The sequence below is a fragment of the Urocampus carinirostris genome, chromosome 7 (assembly GCF_059441175.1).
Source record: "Urocampus carinirostris isolate Australia breed hairy pipefish chromosome 7, RoL_Ucar_1.0, whole genome shotgun sequence".
In the NCBI taxonomy this organism is placed as follows: Eukaryota; Metazoa; Chordata; class Actinopteri; order Syngnathiformes; family Syngnathidae; genus Urocampus; species Urocampus carinirostris.
Genome location: NC_142355.1, coordinates 26,838,981 through 26,861,025, shown reverse-complemented (window position 1 = coordinate 26,861,025; position 22,045 = coordinate 26,838,981). Strand labels below are relative to the sequence as shown.

The window sequence follows — 22,045 nt, the reverse complement described above, 5'->3', positions numbered from 1 at the left end:
GAGAGTTGCATCAGTTTTGCACTGGCCAGACAAAAGTAAAGTGGATTAAATTCCATTCCCCTCGTTGACGCTCTTTGATATTCATTCAAGCCGCTACATGCTTCAATTTAGTTTCTGGGACACGGATGCTGACCTTCAGTATTTGCGTTCACTTGTTGGTTAGAATAGATGCAATGGCTTTGAAAATGATTTTTAGTTTTATTTTTTTGTTTGTTTAACTGTAATTTTGTACATTTTCTCTGTAGAAAATAAGGAAATGAATTATTTGACTAACTAACTAGAGTTTTTATATTGATAAATACTTTAAGTTTTATATATACAACATTGTGTCAGACTAGGATGAAAAGTCTCAAAACTAAAATTGAATCAGAAACATAATTTCTAGTAATTTCATTGACAGCAAAACAATAATATATATATATATATATATATATATATATATATATATATATATATATATATATATATATATATATATACTCTTTTTTTTTCCATAAAAATAAATTATTATTTTTCTTATTTGACTTTATTCTTTTGGGAGAGGAAAATAAGAATAATAAAACTTTGATTACCTGGCTATTGTTTTCAGATTTTATTAACATAAAACACATAAAATAAGGAAAGTAATATGATGTAGCAGAGAAGGTTTTTTTTTATATTTAATAGTTTTTTCATTAATACTAGCAAACATAGTATCTTGTTTTAGGAATATAGAAAAAAATAATAAATTGAATTACGGCAACATTATCTTGGTTTTAAAAAGTAAGAAAATGTATGTATACAAATATACTCTTGTTGAATTTTATTAATATATTAAACATTTAAATATTCATTTATTTGGGGTATTTTGTTGTATTTTTCTTGTTTCACAATTTTACGATTTTTTAAGTAAGACAAAAAAAACACAGATGTATCATTCTTTAAAAAAAAATATGAAAAAAAAAAATATTTATTTACTGTTTATTTCATTAATATATTTGGTAAAATAAGACAAATAATACATATAAGAAACTGAAAAAAGTCTTAAAGATTTAATTTGTTTTGTAATTTTAGGTAAAATGAATAAACTGAATAAAAAGAGCATTTTTAGAAGCTAAGATTATCATCATTACAATCCAAGTAGGACTCCAAATCAGGATTTATTTCCTTTTATCATGTTTTTTGTTTTGTTTTGTTGAAGAAGACGGATGATAAATATCACTTTGAAGGATAATAAAGATTTGTTAATTTCATACTTGGGGTATTTAAATAAAATTTAACTATTTATTTTCAGAAAATAATAATGTGTCACGGTTGCCATGGCGCCCAATTGGCCCCATCCGTGTGGCACCAGCTTCAGCTTGTTGACAGATTGGCTCCCTGTCAGTATTTAAACTCTGTCCTGTCAGTCTCCTTTTGTTGGTCCGTCTTGTCGGTCCGTCTGCAAGCCCTTCTTCGCCTGTCCCATGTTTTTGCTCCTGTTTGTCTCCCGCTACGATCTGTTTGTTGTCTGTTCTCCCGTCTCGTATAACGATACGTTTTTGATCCCGACCACGTTTTGCTCTTCTATCCCGGCTACTGACCCATTTTTTCCGTTCCCGACATCGCTTGCCACGGAAGTCCCACTTCCGTGTTCAGAGCGACCTGCTTCCCGCGTCCAGCAATCCCCGGATCGTGGGCGCAACCCTTTCCCTTTCTTCTAATAAAACTTGTGAGAAACGTTACGCGAGTGGGTCCTGTTTCCGTTCTGGTCCTGACTTAATGTTTAAAATGAGCTAAATTATCTGTTAGTCTAAAGAGAACATTTGATTTGCAAAATTATTTTTTTACAGTCATTATTTGGAATCATTGCATTGAATCGGGATTAATATTTACGACAAGCGTTTCTTTGCTAGGCTACCAAATTAACGCCTTGAGATCCAACAAAGTGATAGTTCCTCAAAGTAGTCCAATTGAAACATGGTTATAAATAATTTAAAGAAAGGAAAAAAAAACCCTTTGTCAAAAATCCGCCAAGTTCTCGACGTCTTCCCCTCTTCTTTATGAGACAAGCGAGACGAGCGAGACGTTTCCCCCACAAAGTTCCCTTTGACTGCACGTCTTCTTTACACGACGTCCTCATTGTTGCAAAAGCTTTTTTTCCGGCGAGGATTCGCGGTTCTCTCTTCTGCCGTTGACCTCCATTTGTCACAGAAGGTGTGCACAATAAACCTTTCTTCCCGACTATGCCCCGTCGGTGCCCTCTTCCATAAAAAAGCCATTTAAAGATTGCATCATTTTATATAAATATGTAAAACCGGCAAAGGAGTGGTTTATGCAATCGCACTCTTAGAAATTCTGAGGGTTTCCAGTAGGGTAAAGTAAAGCATCCGTGGAAATAATGTGAATTTATTGTCATGGATATAGTTGTATCTTTTATGCATGTCTGTAGAGCAGGGGTAGGGAAACTACGGCCTGCGTGGCACATACAGCCTTTCAGGCTTATTTATACGACCCGCCAAACTAAAATGGTGAAAATATAATGATAATATGTATCATAATACAGACGCTCCCCGACTTACGACCATTCGACTAATGAAAAACGGTAGATACGAACATATTTCTCGGGATGTCGAAAAATTCTGGAACATTTCTGTAAGTTTGTATTGTGCACCTTTTTCCCAGTACAGGACAGTACTGTAGTGCTTATTTCCTCTTCCTTTCAGAGTCAGAGTCCTGTCAGTTCGTGTGTAAATATACTATACTGTATCTCCAGCGCTCTAAAAACATTTTATTGTCTAATATCTCGTGCATCCATTCAATATGGTTGGTGTGAAGTGTAAAGAAGAGGCGAACCATTTCTTTATAAATTAAAGTGGAATAAGAAAGCTTAATGCGGTGTTGAAAACGGTTGGATTGCTTTTTTTCGGCCACTTTCTACCACGGAGGGGCAAGTTGCCCAACTCTTGAAGCTCATCTTGTCAAGAACAAGAACAGGATCAGGACCCAAACGTGTGATGTTCTCACACAAGCCTTTTATTTGACGGGAAATGGGGGGGCATGCACGTTAGGCAGCAGTCTGGCGTGAAATGATAGGAGGCCAGAGGCCGACGAGATCGATACCAATTTCCCGAGTTGATATCGGACAAATGGGGTCAATACCGGACAGAACGGGCAGACAGGATTGATAATGAAATAGGATATCGAAAAAAAAAACGGGACAGACAAGACGGGAACGAAAACTGGAGCGAATAATAAACAGGACAAAAATAGACGGGAAACGAAATTGGAAATCGATATTAAACAGGACAAAAATAAACGGGAACAATACCGGACTGGAAATACCAACAGGAAAACAGAACCGAGTCAGAACCCACGTCTTGCGGGGCAGAGGTTTGTTGACGGACTGACAACAGGGGATTGACAGGACTGGGTTTAAATAGTGACAGGGAGCCAATCAGAGCCCGTAGCGGTTGGCGCCAAATGAGCAGGCACAGGTGATTCACATCGGTAATCATGACAATGACATTTCATAACCATTTTGTCACACTCTACTGTAGTTCAGATCTACTCTTTAATTACCTAGCAACGCTTTTTCTCTGAAAATAATCAAATTCAATAAAAATCCGCCTCTGTAATGTCACGTAGATAACAAAAACCAATACAAGGGCACTGAATGATGTGCTGTTCTGCTGATATGAATCTGCAGCACGTCTGATTCATTTCTTCGTTTGTTTGCTCAGGTTTTGTGCAGTGGTGGGATGCTGGGAAATAATGGGGTAGGGTGGTGCATAAAAAGATTGGCCTGTCAGCCCAAATTTCTTCCTTGATGTTATCGTCCGTTTGACAGCTTTTTTTGGCGGAACCCCATAAACGTTCTTAGTGGGGATGCCAGGGGCCCGGGGCCCCCACACAACACACAGAGAAGCTATACAATTACGACGGGCGGCCGGAGCGTAGCCTCCACAGCTCATTAAAATATGAAACCGATCCACCCTGGAAGCTTTCCAGATAGAAATCACCATGCAAGGCTTCACCTCCGCATTCATAATTAACACTTTTATTCCTAATTAGCCCTCCCCGGTCTCTTCTTATGTGGCTATTTTTAGGCTGCATGACTGATTTCTCATTTGCAGCGGTGGCCAGTACCGATTTTTGCAGGGGGGGACATGTCGGGGAATTAACGTACGTGCCCTTCATTTACCGACTTCTCTTTTTGCATGCACTGGAAACAGCAATGTAAATTAAAGCAGCAGAGTGGAGTCGAGGTCAGCTCATCTCACGCCCAAAGTTAGCTTGGATAAGCTTCTGCTCATCCGAAACCCTAATGACAATAAACGGCTCTTTGATGGAAGCGTGAAAAGCTAATGGGGACAAAGTGTTAGCATGTCTTTTAGATGCAAGACACAAGTGTTTTTGATTTGAATGTGCAGCCAGTTGAATCATTCTCTTGGTTGTAATATGTTCTATGCGCTCCCACTAATCTGAACCTGCACTACAAAAAAATGTTGTTATTCAAATTTAGAGCCGAAAATAAACCAACAATCCTATTATGGAACTCGAGCTCCATTTTTATGCGCGATTATCATATCAGTAATGATCGTTAGCATATCAGTGATTGACTTCTTGAAAGAGTAGTCAAACATTTACAACTCTTTCACAGTGTCTAAAAATTGGCCAAAGTAAAATACACGGTTGCAGAGCTTTTAGAGCTGTAAACAGGTCGACTCCAAATGGCCACTTTTGGAAATGCTTTTTGACATACATTTAGAAAAGTGTGTAAAATACAATGTTTAGTTTTTCAGATTGTGATAAAATTTTACCCGAGACCAGGTAAGGCCTCATTCTGTTTTCAATCTTCCAATGCTACACTGTTTTGCAGGCATTAAAAAAAAAAAAAATCATACGAGAATAAAAAACCTTCTATTTCTGTGTGCTCCGTCCTAGATTACTCAATGTTTGTAGAACTTGCAGTGATTATTTTAGTTTGGGACAAAAATCAGAATGTTACCTTTCAAAAAAGACCAAAACTATCCGTATTCCCCGAACAGTTCAGGAAGAGCATTCAATTTATTTTGGGTACGTCTTGGATTGGGATTTTGGGTGAAATGTACATGATTGTTAAGGGTTAAAAAACATCTTTAAAGTGATTTGTTTTGCAATAATCTGTGGTCTGTGCAGCCCTTTGAGACCCTTTGTGATTAAGGGCGTCACAAATAAACATGACTTGACTTGACTTTTTAATGCATATTTTTTACCTATTTTTCATGTAATTTTGGCCTATTTTAGATATCTCTTTCAGATTTTTAACTTCTACTAAAATATTTAAAACAGGCAAAATTGTCTTGGGTGGGTTGTCAATTAAATCATTGTCCTGGTTGTAATATGTTCTATGCCAGGGCTCTGCCACCAGGGTGCCCCCTGAGTAATAGCTCGCCAGTGCTGGGTCATTGCAATTTTTTTAAGTAAAATCATTTTTTATTGGTTAGCTGAGTCCATTTAAACTTTTTTTTTTTTAAGTAATTAACCTGGTAATAACATAGTAACAACATAGTAATAACATGTCAAGTTGTTAATATAGATATTCAAATATTTGAATTCCAGTTCATAGGCTTCGTGGAAAAAAATCATTCAAGAATTGCTAATTATTTTTAGGCTATATTTAGGGATTGAATGAAAAACGATTCATGCATTAAACAAATGTATCTTTTTATCAATTTAATTTACAGGATATACAACAAACTAAATTCCAATTTTTGGGTTTTATAAAGCCAATGAGCAAAACATGCACAGCTTTTAAAGCTAACTTTTTAGCATTTAGCTAGTAATCACCCTAGTGTTTTAGCTTTCTAGCTAGCTTTTTACATCTTTTGCTATCAAGCTAACATTTTAACTTTCTTTTGCTAGTTATCAAGCAAATTTTTGGCATTTATAGTTAGTGATATAGCTTTTTGTAAGCTTTCTATTCAGCTATTCAGTTGGCTTTTTACTCTTTTAGCTACGACCCGTTTACTTTTCTAGCTAGCTATCAAGTTACCTTTTTAGCTTTTTAGCAAGCCATCCAGCTTAGAAATTCTCGTCAAACTGGGTGCTCTTTGCGCTAAGATGTAACAAAAAGTAGCTCGCTGCTTGAAAAAGGTTGGAAACTTCTGTTCTATGCGTTCCCACTAAACTAAACTTGCAATGGGAAAAAAAATGTTCTCCAGCCTTTTTATGGATATTTTCCATCTTTTTTTCCATTTTTCATTTGCATATGAATTCTGCCTATTTAAAATGGTTATTGTGAAATATGAAAAGTAATTTTAAAAACGAGCAAAATCATCTCAAATGGCAGAATAAAATATGAAAGATTATTATTAAATTAATAATAAAAACTAAAACATTTTCAAAATTAATATTTTGATTAACTAATTCAATTAATCAACTTATGTTAATAAGGAATGATTGAAATAATTGATAATGTAAAAAGATATGTATTTTATGCTTATTTGTTACCAGTTTTTCAAGTTCAATGTGCACATACTTTTTGTATGTTTAAGTACTGGTAATTATTTTTCAGATTGTTAAAAAATATGTTGTCAACTTCTATCAAACATTAAAAAAATAAACTTAAAAAGAGAAAAAAATCTGATATGGCAAATGCTAAATGCCTTTTAATTTAAAATTAAAACATACTTCATATGTATAGGATATATATAAAAATATGAAATTGTTAAATTTAATCATCAAATAATAAAAATAGTATTTAACATGATCAAATATATTAACCTTTTTACTGAAAAGAACTCTTCCTAATTTAAATATATATTTGTCACAAGCCAGGAATGGAGACAGGACCCAATAGCATTCGTTTTACTCAGTTTTTATTAAGAAAGAGAGCAGTGCTTGCGTCCACGATCCGATGACCGTCAATCGCGGGTAGCAGATGGCAGAAACGCGGAAGTGGCACTTCTGTGTCGAGCAAGGGTAGTCGTTGACAGCAAGAAAACAGGTCGATGGCCAGGACGGGGAAGCAAAAAGAAACGGGTCCAGAAAAGAGGTCGTCAACAGGTACCTGGCAGGAAACCGGGCAAAACAGCTCGATGGGTGGGACAGAGGAGCAAAAGCAGAAACGGGTCCAGAAAAAGGTCGGCAACAGGTATCAGGCAGGAAAACAGGGCAGGATAATGTCGGTGAGTACAAAAGCTTGCCTAGCTGAGAGCATAGGTTCGCAGACGGTCTGACGAGTGCCTTTTGGAAGACGGGAGTTTAAAAAGAGTCCAACAGCCAATCAGGTCCCGTGGCTGTTGGCGCCAACGGGGCAGTCGCAGGTGTCAGCAATCATGACAATATTGTCACAGTTGCCATGGCACCCAATTGGCCCCGCCCGTGTGGCGCCAGCTGCGGCTCGTTGACAGATTGGCTTTCCGTCTATTTAAGCTCAGTGCTTTCACTCTTCCTTTGTCACTCCGTCAACGAACCTCTGCCCCGCAAGACGTGGGTTTTGACTCGGTCTAGTTTTCTGTTGGTATTTCCTGTCCAGTATTGTTCCCGTTTATTTTGTCCTGTTTAATATCGATTTCCAGTTTCGTTCCCGTCTAGTTTGTCCTGTTTAATTTCGATATCCTGTTTTGATTTCAAATCCTGTCTGTCCCGTCCTGTCCGGTATCGACCCCGTCTGTCCGAGATCTGCTCGGGCAATTGGTATCAATTCGTCGGCCTCTGGCTTCCTATCATTCCAGGTCAGACAGCTGCCTAACGTGCATGACTCCCCAATTTCCCGTAAAATAAAAGGCTTGTGTGAGAAACATCACGCATTTGGGTCCTGATCCTGTTCCGGTTCTTGACATATATATCTAAAAAAAATACTTAACATGAGGAAAACCACTTAATAGCAGATGTCAGATGCTTTTTTAACTTTAACGTAAAAATACTCCCTATAAAATGATTATATCCTTAAGATAAATCATCAAATAGTTAATATTGTATTTCACATCTTCAAAATGAGTAACATTTACTTGAAAGGGGGATTATTCCTTTATAATGTCAACTTTTTACCCAGACTCTTATATATGAGAACAAGTGGGCTAAACCTTGCCTCGGGGCATGTTTCTATAGTATTAGCATTAGCATTTGACCTACAATGACCATATACTGTAGTATTTCCAGGTCGTGTTGCTAATATACAAAAATAGAGGAAAGGGGTTGAAAAATTTAAACTTTACCACCTGATTGGTCACTGAAAATCAACTAAAACTAGTTCAACAAGGGATACATGCCAACCAAAGAACAAAATAAGAACAACAAAGTTGAAATTGACCCAAGAAGAATGTTAAAAAACCTTCTTGTTGTGTAGTCCATTCAGTTTTGACTATTTCATCGTAATTTCCTTGATTGTCTTTTTGTTAGGCAAGCCACCAAACAAAACTTCCAAGCTCGAAAAGAACGTGGCTCCATCTTTTTGGTCTTTTGGCGCCCTGTGGTCCCAGACAAATCCCCCGGACCCCCACTTCCGGCCTCACTATCGGGCCTGCCCCGGCGTTGCTTTGTGTCTGACAAGCCGATTTTTATTTCTCTTTCTAGTGAAGCGCAAAGTCCAATGTGTGCTCTTGCGATTAGAAAAATGAGCATGTCCGCCCTCACTGCGACTTTTGCGTTTTGAGCCGACAGCTTTAAGGGAGATAAAAGCCGGCAGGCATACCATTCCCAGTTTTGGGCTTTTTTCAGGCTTGGCAACCTATGCAAATAGGAAATTATACTGATGGTATCGGTTTGAATAATTGCTTTTGATGGCTGTGAACTTCTGGTGGCTCGCACTTTAGTGTGGACATAGAAGATATAACTGTTAGCCTATGCTAACTCGAAATGTCATTTTCCCCTTGAAAACATGATACGCGAGTAAAAGAACTGTGATTGCTAAATCCAATTTTTTCCCCCTCCTACAAATCATATTCTGGTCTTCTTCTTTTCATCATTTCTTATTTATTTTTTATTACATCGTATTAGTGTCCTTAATCTTTTTTCTCTTCATTTTCGTCTTCTTTCCCCCAATACTCTTTGTCTTCTTTTCTGTCATCTTTGCCTTTGTCTTCTCCCTTTGCTTTGCCTTCTTTGTCTTCAACTTCATCTCTGTCCTTCATCCTCATCCTCTGTCTTACCAATCTTTGTCTTGTTTGTACTCTGCCTCTTCCTAATATTTCATTTGCCCTCCTCCTCATCCTTGTTTCAGGTCTTGGTCTTTTATTCTTTGTTTTGGTTGGATTTTTCCTTTTCTTCTCCATCTTCTTTTCCCTTTTAATTTGTATTTTCTTTCTCTTGTTTGTTTACTTCTTAGTCTTATTTTCCATCTTCTGTCCTCATTTTCCTAAGTCTTCTTCACTCCCTTGATCAATTTTGTGTTCTTTGTCTACTTTCCCCTCTTCTCCCTCGCCTCCTAGTCTTCTTCTTCCTCTTCTTCTTTGTCTTCTTCATTATTTTATTATTCAAATTTAACTCTATGTCTTATTGTTCTTTGTTTAGTTGGTATCTTCCTTGTCTTCCCCCTGTTCTATATGTTTAATCTATTATGTTTCTACTGTATATTTTATTTGTCTATGTCTTCTTAGTGGTTTTTGTTTTCCCTGTCTTGTTTGTCTTTGTCTTGTTCATTTTTGTTGTGGTAGTTTTCTCCTTCTTCTTCATTTCTTTTTATCCATTTCCCCACCTTCTAAATTGTCTTCATCTTCTTTCTCCCCCATCGTCTTCATCTTTGTATTTAGTTTATTTGTCTTATTGTTTGTCTTCTCTATCTTGCTTGTCTTTGTCTTTTTTTTTAGTCTCCATTTATTTTTTTCCATCTTCTTTGTCTTTTTGCATTTTTCATTTTCTTCGGGGTCTTCTCGCTTTTCTTTTTTTTGTTTCCTGTTGCTTCTCTCTGGTTTCAGTGCATCTCAATTGTTTTTTGTGTTCTTTGTCTTGTTTGTGTCCTCTCTTTTCTTTTCTTTTTTTTCCTTTTTAATCTCCATCTAGGTCATTTTCACTTTCTTCTAATCAATGGTCTTCATCTTGGTCTTCTTATCTGTTCTTTTCTTTTCCTGAACTATTGACATGATTTAGTAATATATATCTCATGTTATTGCTTAGTGACGGCAGATACTCAAATGTGACTATTGAAAAAGGCGGTATTGATGATCAACAATGCAATCAGTCCCACACTTGATATTTGCTGTTTGCAGCTTAAATAAACAAGTTAAATTAAGGGATTTGGTATCTGGAGTTCAGTTGTGAATGTGAAGGTCAACTGTTGCTTGCAGGATCAATATGACATCAGCAGTAGTGCCATCTCACGTTTGCCCCGCTCAGTCAGAGTGCTCCATTGATCTGCTTCCACTCTTGCAGACAAAAATGGGTCTGCCCCTCGCTCGCATTCTCCCCTCAAACGTTCTGTTTTTTTTTTTTTTGTCTTTCTGTCCTTGCAGCGTGAGTCAGCGTGCACGTGTCCCCCCCACCGCAGGACCGAGCGAGGGGAGGTGGAGCTCATCAGTGGTGGACTTTGGCGTCACAAGCTAATGATGGAGAGGAGGAGGATGGGCGAGACATACGTGATGCTGCAGATACTGCTGGTGCTGACCATAGTACTGGGACGTCTTGCCACAGCATTGGAGGTCCCGCTAGACTGTAAGACAATGAAACACATTAGACAACACAAGACCTTGTCGCGCCTCATTAATAGAGGTTACATCTCAATTAAATCACCGTATCTTTCGGAGTACAAGTCACAATTTTTTTTCATAATGTGACCGGGGGTGTGACTTATACACAGGTGCAACTTATATGGGAAATTGTGAATTATTACAGACACTCCCCATCTTACGAACGAGATACGTTTAATTTCACGCTGAGGGACATTTTTTTAGTTTTTATTTGAAATTGTCTTTCAAGATAACAGGCACGTTTCGGGCGATACAAGTATCGATAGGTTAATGTATGGCAGGATACCGGCTCGAAAACGATTCCTGATCAGTTGCTCATCGTTATTACAGACGTTCAATACCACATTTGTAGATCGCTACCAATATTTAACTGAGTCGTCGGCGATATCATTTCCAAGGTTCCATACCAATAGTACTTTAGATTGACTTTTATAAAAATAATGACCCAGAATCATTTAAAATAGATCGTTCATAGAAACATCAACAACAATTACTGGTTTCTAATATTAAATTAGCACAAGAGAGTAACTCAAAATAACATCAACCACTAAGAATCAGCCCAATAATTGTTGATTGTTGTTTATTGATAATTACAATGTCATTTACAACAACATTCTTGTAGCTGTTGCTATTTCAATATTTTAGATAAAGGATAAATAAGAACAATTGTACAAGTTGGATAGATTTCATAAATGTCTTTTAACAAATAGGTATATACTTGCCTACTTACAAACGAGATATGTTCTTGTTCTCAAGTTGAATGTGTTTATAAGTGCTTTAGTGCTATACTTTGTATGTTTAAGGTTTATATAAGTATACATTTCATGAAATAATACATAAAGATAAATAAAGTTAAGTTTAACTTACTTTTGAAAGATGAGCTTCAAGAGTTAGGCGACATCCTCCGTGGCAGAAAGTGGCCGAAAAAAAGTGATCCGACCTTTTTCTCAACCGCATCAAGCTTTCTTATTCCACTTTCATTTCAAAAGAAATGGCTCCCCTCTTATTTATACTTTACACCAACCATATTTAATACATGCACGAGATATTTAACAATAAAAATGTTTTTAGCGCGCTGAAGATACAGTATAGTATGTTTACACACAAAGAGGAAGCCGGATTTCTTCTTCAGGGTGGATGCTGGATGAGCTCTCACAGTGCCACACACCGGTATAGGCGGAAAGAAGCACTACAGTAGTGTCCTGTACTCAGAAAAAGGTGCACAATAAAAATCTACCTTACAGCAATGTCCATGTATTTTTCGAGATCCTGAAAAAATGTTCGTACCTACCGTTTTTTTCGTAACTCGAATGTTTGTAAGTAGGGGGGCGTCTGTATTCTGATCCAAGTCAAACTCTTACTTTTTTTACTAACAAATTTTACAGTTTTTTTGGGGGGGGTTCCTAAAACACTATATAGTTTTTGTATTTCTATGTTTTGCTATATAAGTATTTTAAAACAAATGCCACCGTTTCCACACTAACGTCTGCTTCTCTTTATTGTGACTTTTATTGTGACTTTTGCGGAATCTTTTTGGGAAAGTGCTGGAACGACGTAAGTCCCAGGAAGGATGCGTGCCCGTTGAATTGTTGATTTTCGTTGCAGTGGAAATCAAGCGTGCTGCATGTTTGTTTTTAGCTTTTGTCTCATGAACAAAGTCGTAGCAATCGGCATGAAGTGACAGAATATGAGCCCTGGCGCTGGTACGATTTAATGAATTGTGTTGTGCATGCTTTTTTTCTTTTGCCGTTGCTTAAGTGGTTATTTGTGAGTGGGGTGAAATGGTCGAGGTTAAATATCATCTTTACTTCTCTCTGGTCGCTTTTAGTGCCGCAACCACCCACGATTACTCACCAGTCCCCCAAGGATTACATTATCGACCCCCGGGAGAACATTGTTATCCACTGTGAGGCTAAAGGGAAGCCTCATCCCAGGTAAAGACGCTCGGTCTGTGTTATAACTGAGTGTTAACCAGTGTTGGGCGTGTTACAGAAATAATTAATCAATTAACGTTTCTTCTCACTTCATTAAAAATTAACCCTGTTATCTCCGGATTACCGACACCCAAAAGTAGCCCATTACTCTGAAGTTAACTACGCAGCCAACCCCCTGAAACTCTTTACAAATAGCCACATGGTAAAAGAAATAGAAGAAAACATGGAGACCAACCCGTTGAAGTGGTGAAGCCTTCATATTTCTTGTGAAATCCTTGCCGATACACACTATATTCATTTTGTCTTTGGGTTTGAAACCACTCGAAGGGTTCTGCATCCATTTTGCTGTATTGCAAAAAATAGTTTTACAAGTAAAAAGACCCAAATTTAGCACTCTTCTAAATGATGTTCTTATGTTTGCCCCCATTTATTTTGTTTTTCCTGCTCAAGCCACACCCCTCACCATTATTATTATCCCCGACACGCAATCAAATATGCACATATGAATTTAGCCGGTAGGGAGAATATCAGTAGGGAGAAATTATTGCTCTTTGTGCTTGAGATGGTGGCATTGTAACTGTATTGAGTTGTATTTTGTAGGGCCATATATACATGCCAACTCCACTTTTAAGACGTGATTAGCGGTGTGTTGCTTTAGGACTTAAATAATTTAAGGCAGAACAGGTATTGATAGAATTCATTAACTTTTTTGATAAGGAGTGGGGTAACGCACCATATTGTATTGACATTTGAGTTACAATTGAATATTCTCATCTCATCTCATCTGCTGCACCGCTTATCTTTAGTAGGGTCGCAGGGGTGCTGGAGCCCATCCCAGCAGGCAGTGGGCAGAGGACACCCTGAACTGGTTGCCAGCCAATCGCAGGTCACACGGGGACAGACAACTCACTCGCTCAGTCACACCTAGGGACAATTTGGACGAGCCAATTCACCTGAAATGCATGTTTTTGGAATGTGGGAGGAAACCGGAGTGCCCGGAGGAAACCCACGCAAGCACGGGGATAACATACAAACTCCGCACAGGAAGTCTGGAGCTGGATTTGAACCCACGACAGGTTCCCATGACAAGCGCTAACCACTGCGCCGCCGTGCTGCCCTTCAATTGAATATTGATTTATTAAAATATTTTTATTGATTTTAAACATTATTCAAAACAGACACAACAAGTGTGAAACTGTTACAAACATCCAGAGTAGCGCTGCTCCAAAACCAATACTGGCATCGGTACATGTCCAAAGAAATCTTCTCCCCCCACCCCAAAAAAAATAATAATTTAAAAAATATATATATATATCTCATTAGCTGAACCGCTTATCCTCAGTAGGGTCGCGGGGGGTGCTGGAGCCCATCCCAGCAATCATCGGGCAGTGGGAAGGGGACACCCTGAATTGGTTGGCAGCCAATAACAGGGCACACAGAAACTGACAACATTATCGCTCATTCACACCTAGTGGCAATTTGGACCTTCCAATTAACCTGAAATGCATGTCTTTGGAATGTGGGAGGAAACCGGAGTACATACAAACTCCTCACAGGAAGTCCGGGAGCTGGATTTGAACCCACACAGGAGGTTCCCAAGACTTTAGAACTGTGCCGCACACGCGCTAGCCACTGCTCCGCCGTGCTGCCTATATATATATATATATATATATATATATATATATATATATATATATATATATATATATATGTATATATATATATACCCATACATATATGGTCTCGGAACAGCACCAATCCAAAGGCTTCACAATTTTATATTAATAACGAGTCATAGTAATCGTTACATGAGAAAAGCAACATTTTACTTTTTAACGCATTACTCCCAGCACTGGTTATAACTGTGTTATTAGTCAGTTATACCTTAGTTATAACCTCAAAAATGTAAATAATTTATAATGGTCTCCTCAGCTTCTCCTGGACAAGGAACGGCACCCACTTTGACCTAGAGCAGCACCCCAACGTGCACATGAGGGCCCATTCAGGGACCCTGGTGGTGGATATTAGCCGGGAAAGAGCGGAGCATTACGAAGGGGCCTACCAATGCACAGCCAGGAACAAACACGGGACGGCTGTCTCCAACGATATCATTGTGCGACAGCCCAGTAAGTCATTCTCCGTCTGTTTTTCTCTTTTTTTTATTTCCCAATCTTGAAACTGAAAGTATTTTTCCCTTCTTCAAAATTAACCCAAGTTGAATTTTCCATCTTAGGGGCGGTTCTGAAAGGTAAACGTTTGCATGGGGAAAGAGGCATGACAATAGCTGCAATTTTCCTCTTGTATTTCTCCGATTACACACAAAAAGTGGGGACACAGTTGATTACCTGCTGTGATCTTTTTTTTTGTAATGGTTTGCTGATTATTATAAATGACTCCAACCCATACTTAGTCCCATTTTGAGCATTTTGGTGGGCTTTGATGAAGAGAAAGTACAAACCGCTAGGAGAATGAAATGCCACTAACATTGTAAATAGGTTTATAATGGCTACAACCTGAACTTTAAGGTTATCGAAAATATGAGAAAGGATTTTACACTATGTAGGAGTAAAATATGCCAATTTTTGGCCGCTGAACCCCAATTATAATCTCAATCCAAGTTAATGCTATACTGTTAACCCACATATCCCCAAAAATTAATGTTAACCCTGTTATCAGAAAACCTAGCTTATTTTAAGCCATTTTTTCTTCAAGATATGTTAACTTGTTTTTAGAGACTTCCAATAAGCAAATTCATCTCATCTAGTACCTGCAGATTGTTTTCCTTATTTTAACATTCATTTTTTTTAATCTAGTTAGATTTCTTTTTCATAAACATAACTAAATGATATACGATGAGGTCAATAAGAAATTCTGGTTTATTTTAGGTATGAATTTTCTGATTTCATTCAAAATGTTAACCCCGTTATCAGAAAACCTAGCTTATTTTAAGCCATTTTTTATTCAAGACATGTTAACTTGTTTTTATAGACAATAAGCAAATTCATCTCATCTAGTACCTGCAGATTGTTTTCCTTATTCTAACATTCATTTTTTTAATCTAGGTAGATTTTTTTTCATAAACAGAGCTAAAGGATATGCGATGTGGTCAATAAGAAATTCTGGCTTATTTTAGGTATGAATTTTCTTATTTCATTCTAAAAAAAAAATACATGGAATTAAAATGAGCAAAGTTTTCTGCCAAAAGAGTAGGATTACATTTTTTATACTGCGATGACTTCTACGTAAGCAGAGGGTTTTACATTACTTAGAGTTACTAAAACGCTTACATACACAGATCATAAATGTCATGAACCGGAACAGGATCAGGACCCAAATGCGTGACGTTTCTCACACAAGCTTTTATTTTACGGGAAAAGGGGAGTCATGCACGTTAGGCAGCGGTCTGGCGTGGAAAGACAGGAAGCCAGAGACCGACGAGACCAATTGCCCGAGCAGATATCGGACAGATGGGGTCGATACCGGACCGGACGGGACAGACAGGATTGATATTTAAACAGGATATCAAAAATAAACAGGACAAACTGGACGGGAACAAAAACTGGAGAGAATAATAAACAGGACAAAAACAGACGGGAACAAAACTGTAAACCGATATTAAACAGGACAAAAAAAAAGGGGAACAATACCGGACAGGAAATACCAACAGGAAACAGGACCGAGTCAGACCCTACGTCTTGTAGGGCAGAGGTTCGTTGACGGACTGACAAACGGAGAGTGAGAACACTGAACTTAAATAGAAAGAAAGCCAATCCGTCAACGAGCCGCGGGGCCAATTGGGCGCCATGGCAACAGTGACAATAAATCCTATTTTTGTTATACTTAAAATCCAATGTGTTATAGATAATGGGGGGTAAAGTTTTTTCCTCTACTTACTGGTAAAACATGCTCATTTTGGGAAATAAACCCCAATTCAAAATCATATTTTTTGCTGTACGGTAAATCCCATTTTATTGATAACATTTCTTGGTCTTATGAAAATCATAAAAATGGTCATTAGAGTATTTTGAAACACTAAGTGGTACTAAGGATAAGTTAATGACATCAGAGGTTGTTTTCAGTCTGTGCTCAGCAAATTTTTCCGCGGATATGAATTTATTGCAAATCCGAGGTAGATTGTTACACTATGTTGGAGTAAAAATGGCCCTTTCTGGTCAACAAAACCCTATTTTACTCTAAATCTTAGTATTGCTATACAATCAACCCATGGTGTTATACATGATCGGAGGAAGTGTTTTACACTACATAGAGGTAACACAATTCCAATAGTTGGCCTATGAACCCCAAATCTTAAAACTACATTTTTCTGTACTGTGTGTTTAAAGATTATTGGGAGCACCTAGGACTAGAAAATGCCCATTCCTATCAACCCTAATTAAAAAGCCTTGTTAAGACCATAACGGAGACAGGACCCTCTTACCTTGCGTTTCTCACAAGTTTAATTGGAAGAAAGAGAAAGGGTTGCGGCCACGATCCGGTGGTTGGAGGACGGGGGAAGCAGGTCGCTCTGAACGCGGAAGTGGATCTTCCGTGGCGAGCGTTGGCGGTGTCGGGAACGGAAAAACGGGTCAATAGTGCAACATCGTGGTCGGGGTTAGAAGCGAGTCGTAAGCCTGGAAAGGAGAGTAGACGTGGTCGGGGACAAAGAGGTCGAAAGCCGGGAGAGGAGAGTAGACGTAGTCAAAATTAAAAACGCTTCGAAGCCGGTGGAGAGACGAGAGCAGAAACAGGTGGGAGTCGGGGTCGAAAAAAGGCTTGCCTAGTGTTAACTGAGGTTCGCAGACGGAATGACAAAAGGGGTTTGGATATGGACAGAGAGCCAATCAGAGTCCGAGGCAGTTGCCGCCAAAGGGTGCAGGTGATGCATATCGGATATATGACAAGCCTAGTTTTTGCTGTACTGTAAACCAGATATTAAATGTATTGCAATCATTTTTTTGTTGAAATAAAATGATGTAAATAGGGGCAATTGCCTTCTGTATCACCAGGGGGCATCGGGGAGAAGTAAATGACATTGGCGCTACTGTTTTGTTTATCCACTCAAGGGAAATAAATAAACAAATGAATACAGTCATTAAAAATAGGCTACTTTTTCATTTTGTTTTTTATTATTGTCTACAAAGGTCATTCTAAAAATGAAAACAATTTTGAAATTTTTGGCTACGTCCGTGCCACTGTTTGAAAATAAGGCTTCAATACATTCCTTTGTAGTCTGTGTATTATGATTTTTTTGCAGGAGCGCTTTGGATATCATATCAATGGACATTGATTTCTTAGTTGGCAAACATTTTCAAATAATTTCCCTTTTCAAATGACTTTACCTCACATCATCCCCCATTTTAGCCTCTTCTGCTATGATTACATGAAATATAAAACCCGCTTTTTGCTTTCCCACCAGGGTCGCCTTTGTGGTCCAAAGAGAAGATCAAGCCAATTGTCATTCAAGAGGGTGTGTCCTTGGTGTTGCCATGCCGACCCCCAGCCGGCTTTCCTCCTCCTATCGTTTTCTGGATGGACAACAGTAAACATTTGCACCCTGGTGAAATATCACACAATTTGTATACCATAAACATCATTTTTGTGTCTGTCAGACTTCCAGAGGTTGCCCCAAAGCAACCGGGTTTCTCAGTCTTTGAACGGAGATCTATACTTCTCCAATGTGCTTCGAGAGGACTCCAGGAACGATTACATCTGTTACGCCCGCTTCCCACATACGCAGACCATTCAGCAGAAGCAACCCATCGCTGTCAAGGTCCTAAACCGTAAGTGGGATCTCGAGAACATCTTTTCTATATTAAACTCCATTTCCAGGGGGCGCTGAAGCTGGCTCCTACGATTCAAAAGCCTTCGTGTCGGAGCTGCATCAAGCAACTTAGCTGCCATTTTATTTGATTTGATTTTCATTTGTTTGAATGCTTGTTTTGTTGTGTTTCAGTGGATGCGATCAATGACACAATGGAAGCTTTTTACAATGATACTGATTTATTTAGTGGTGAGTTACGGTAAATTATGAGTCCCCTCCTTTCTTCCGATGCTTTTTTCCCCTACCTGACCTTAAACTGCAGCGGAACCTCCAAAGTTGAACACAATATGTTCTCGGAGTCTGTCCCACAAGGTGGTGACATACAAAACATTCCTATAGAAATCATTTCAACTTTACTCTCGATTTTATTGTCATACAAAATCTGATGAGTTAATATTTCATCGATATTTGTTTTACATTAAATGTACATTTCAGAAACACCACAACTAGAAACAAAATAAAAATCTTGCTGTATTGGCAGTTAATTTGGCTTATTGTTTATTTTATTTTCCTTTTTTTTTGTAAAAGAAAATATAAAATTTCAAAAACTATTAACACTTTTGCAGTTATTTCTCATTTTAGAATTATTATTGTGAGGGAAATTTTCAGAAATTCCTAAAATGAGCAAAATGATCTGATATTGCAGTTGCTTTTAAATTATTTGTCTTGAATATATATAAATATATATAAATAGCATAATATTGGTACATGAAATTAGTAGGGCAATGTTTTTTTCCTGCAGTATTTCCAAATAGGTTTTGGTGATTTGTTTTTCCCCGTTATCATTTAAAAATTTGTGAACTAAACAACCCTATTGCGCTAAAATCACTTTAGTTATTGGATTTGTATCTGCTTTAAATATCATTATTAAACTGCAAATTGAAAGGAAAACAAGGGTAAGGAGTTGATACTTTTTCAATAATATTCCCTACCTGGGGCATTCGACTTTGGAGTTTTTGCCATCCTGAATAGGATCCCGACTTTTCCTCCCACTAATCCGTCACCCCTTAAATTCAAACCCTGTACTCACTGCTCTAGTGTAGCCGCCTCGTAACATGCACCCATCACCCCAAATCAGACTATATAATAAGATTACTCTTTTCCTCCCCCACCAACATCCAATCAAAGTCTTTTGCCTATCTTTCTTATGGTTTTTCTCCACGGCCTCGCAAAAAACCTTTTACGATATTAAACACATTAAAAAGAAACCGTCTCATTTCCCGCTCAATTAACAATTCGGACTGCCTACTACTCATTTCTTATTATTCAGGTCTGTTTCTGTCTTTGGTATTTGCCCTTTGGCGCAGCGCGGCTGGATTAAATCGCTGGCGTTTATCGCCGCCAGCACCGGCGGTTGACAGCTTAACCGGTTTATTGTCAGCCAAGTGTTTATCTCATTTGCGTTTATACATTTCAGTGGATGTCTTGACCTCCCAGAGGGCAAACCATTAGCTGTAAATTTGGCTAAAAATGCAAATAGCGGGCCATAAAGTCCGAGAGGTGTGTTTGCCATGCGCTGGCTTATTGCAGATGCCGGTGACATATGGCCTGGCTCGCCTGCCCCTGAATGGTAATAAATGCTTGGTGTTGTGTGTGGGTTGACTGCAGAAGCACCGACAGATGATCGGAAACCATCCTTCCTCGTCCCGACCGGAGCGGCCAGCTCCAAGATGGTGCTTCGTGGTCACGTGCTGGAGATGGAGTGCATTGCCGAGGGATTGTGCGTATCCTCTTTAAGATATACATATACTGTATATTCCGCACTAAAAGGCGCACCAGATTCTAAGGCGCACCCCCAAAAATAGTCTTTTGTGTTATTTTTTTTTATATATATGGTTCACCGGACTAAAGGTGCATGGAATTAAAGACCGTAAGCGATAGGGTCGCACAAAAATAGGGTTTTTGTACATTTCTTGATCAGTCAGAATAGTCATGTCATGTTTATTTGTATAGCCCTTAATCACAAAGAGTCTCAAAGGGCTGCACAGACCACAGCTTATTGCAAACCACAGACAATTATGACACCATCCCCTGATCTAAAACCTACAGAGGGCAAGGAAAAACTCAAAAACCTCAACGTAAGGAAAATGAAGAAACCTTGAGAAGGGACCGCACATGAGGTAATCCCCCTTCCAGGATGACCAGGCTGCAATGGGTGTTGTAATAAAAAATAATAATACGATATTGTCAACATAGAATATAGGTTATTCGTATGCTATAGAATATAAGTGTGTTTTAAGCCTGGATTTAAACATTTCCACTGAGGTTGCAGATCGAATCTCAGGGGTAAGAGCATTCCCCAGCTCCGGGGCCTGAATGGAGAAAGCTCTCGAACCTACGGATACTTATGTTGGCTCTTGGGGTCACTCGTAGACCAGCATTTTCAGAGCGAAGGCTCCGGACCGGGACATAGGGGGAAATTAAATATGAAAGATATGAGGGAGCATGTCCATGCATGATTTTGTATACTACCAACAGAACCTTAAAATCACATCTTAAGCTAAGAGGGAGCCAATGCAGGTTAGCTAAAATGATCAGACTTTCTTTTCTTAGTTAAAAGTCTCGGTGCAGCATTTTGCAGCAGCTGAAGGCTCTTGATTTTGGACTGTGGGAGACAGGAGAGTAGTACATTACAGTAATCGAGACGGGAAGTAACAAACGCGTGAATTATACTCTCCGCATATGACTGAGACAGCATAGGGCGAATTTTAGCAATGTTGATGGAAAAACCTGTTCTAGTAATATTCTTAACTTGTACTTGAGAGGACAGATTGGGGTCAAATAGGACACCTAAATTTTTGACTGAGTCACTCTGGGTGATATTACATTTGACAATGTTCAGAACAGTTTTTTGAGAATAAGTCACGACATTTAGATGGACCAATAATTAACATTTCGGTCTTTTCAGAGTTAAGGCGCAATAAGTTGAGTGACATTCATTCATTTATCTCAGTGAGGCAGGCTCTCAAATTTCCACAGTTTAGTGTGTGTGGCAGATTCCTTCGAATATGTCACTTATCACTATTGCACAGCGTTGCATGCTACGGGAACCGAACCCAGATAACAGCTGGAGGCGTGCCTGATCCTGTTTACTAGACCACTAGGGATGCAGATGACACCTGAAAAGGCATTCAATTGTATCTCATCCTCACAATTTTTACTCATGGTACCAAATTGATGATGGCCGAGAGGGTATTGTCAGACAATAAACCAGTCGGTGGTACAGAAAAAGTTAGGAAATACTGTATTGTATTGAGGACTCGCAAAGTCTTTATGAAGTGCACGAGATTCTGAACTAAACGAAGAGATAGGAAGGGATAGGTATTTTGGTTGTCCTGAAAGATATAGATGTACTTTCTTATTTACATTGCTTGGTTTGAAAAAAAGTGAAACAAAATTGTATACTGATTTTTAATGACTTTTTGTTTTCTCATTTCTCTAACAAAACTGGTACCGCGACTAAAAAGAGTGTGACAGTAAGATAAAAACTAATGCCTTTTCATGTCCTTATTTTGAGTGGACTAATAGGAATTTCTCTCTGCTGGGATCTGGGTTCAATTCCCGTCCCATCCAATGTTTTACAATTGTGAACAACCATCCATGTGCCTCTCTCTCTCTCGCTCTCTCGCTCTCTGTTTCTCTCTCTCTCGCTCTCTCTCGTT

General features: G+C 38.5%; 1 protein-coding gene across 9 annotated transcripts in view; it reads left to right on the top strand.

The window, feature by feature from the left end:
• The window catches only part of nrcamb (neuronal cell adhesion molecule b), an 89,394-nt gene that overhangs the window by 28,553 nt on the left and 38,796 nt on the right, over positions 1-22,045 (top strand). For 6 of the 9 annotated variants that reach the window (XM_088340395.1, XM_088340389.1, XM_088340394.1 and 3 more), the window contains exons 3-9: positions 10,395-10,593; positions 12,457-12,562; positions 14,495-14,688; positions 17,979-18,101; positions 18,172-18,342; positions 18,516-18,572; positions 19,992-20,103. In XM_088340395.1, coding sequence (XP_088196521.1) covers positions 10,485-10,593; positions 12,457-12,562; positions 14,495-14,688; positions 17,979-18,101; positions 18,172-18,342; positions 18,516-18,572; positions 19,992-20,103 — 872 coding nt within the window. In that variant the 5' untranslated portion in view covers positions 10,395-10,484. The remainder of the gene's footprint in view (positions 1-10,394; positions 10,594-12,456; positions 12,563-14,494; positions 14,689-17,978; positions 18,102-18,171; positions 18,343-18,515; positions 18,573-19,991; positions 20,104-22,045) is intronic. The other 3 variants (XM_088340392.1, XM_088340396.1, XM_088340391.1) reach the window with 1 other exon arrangement.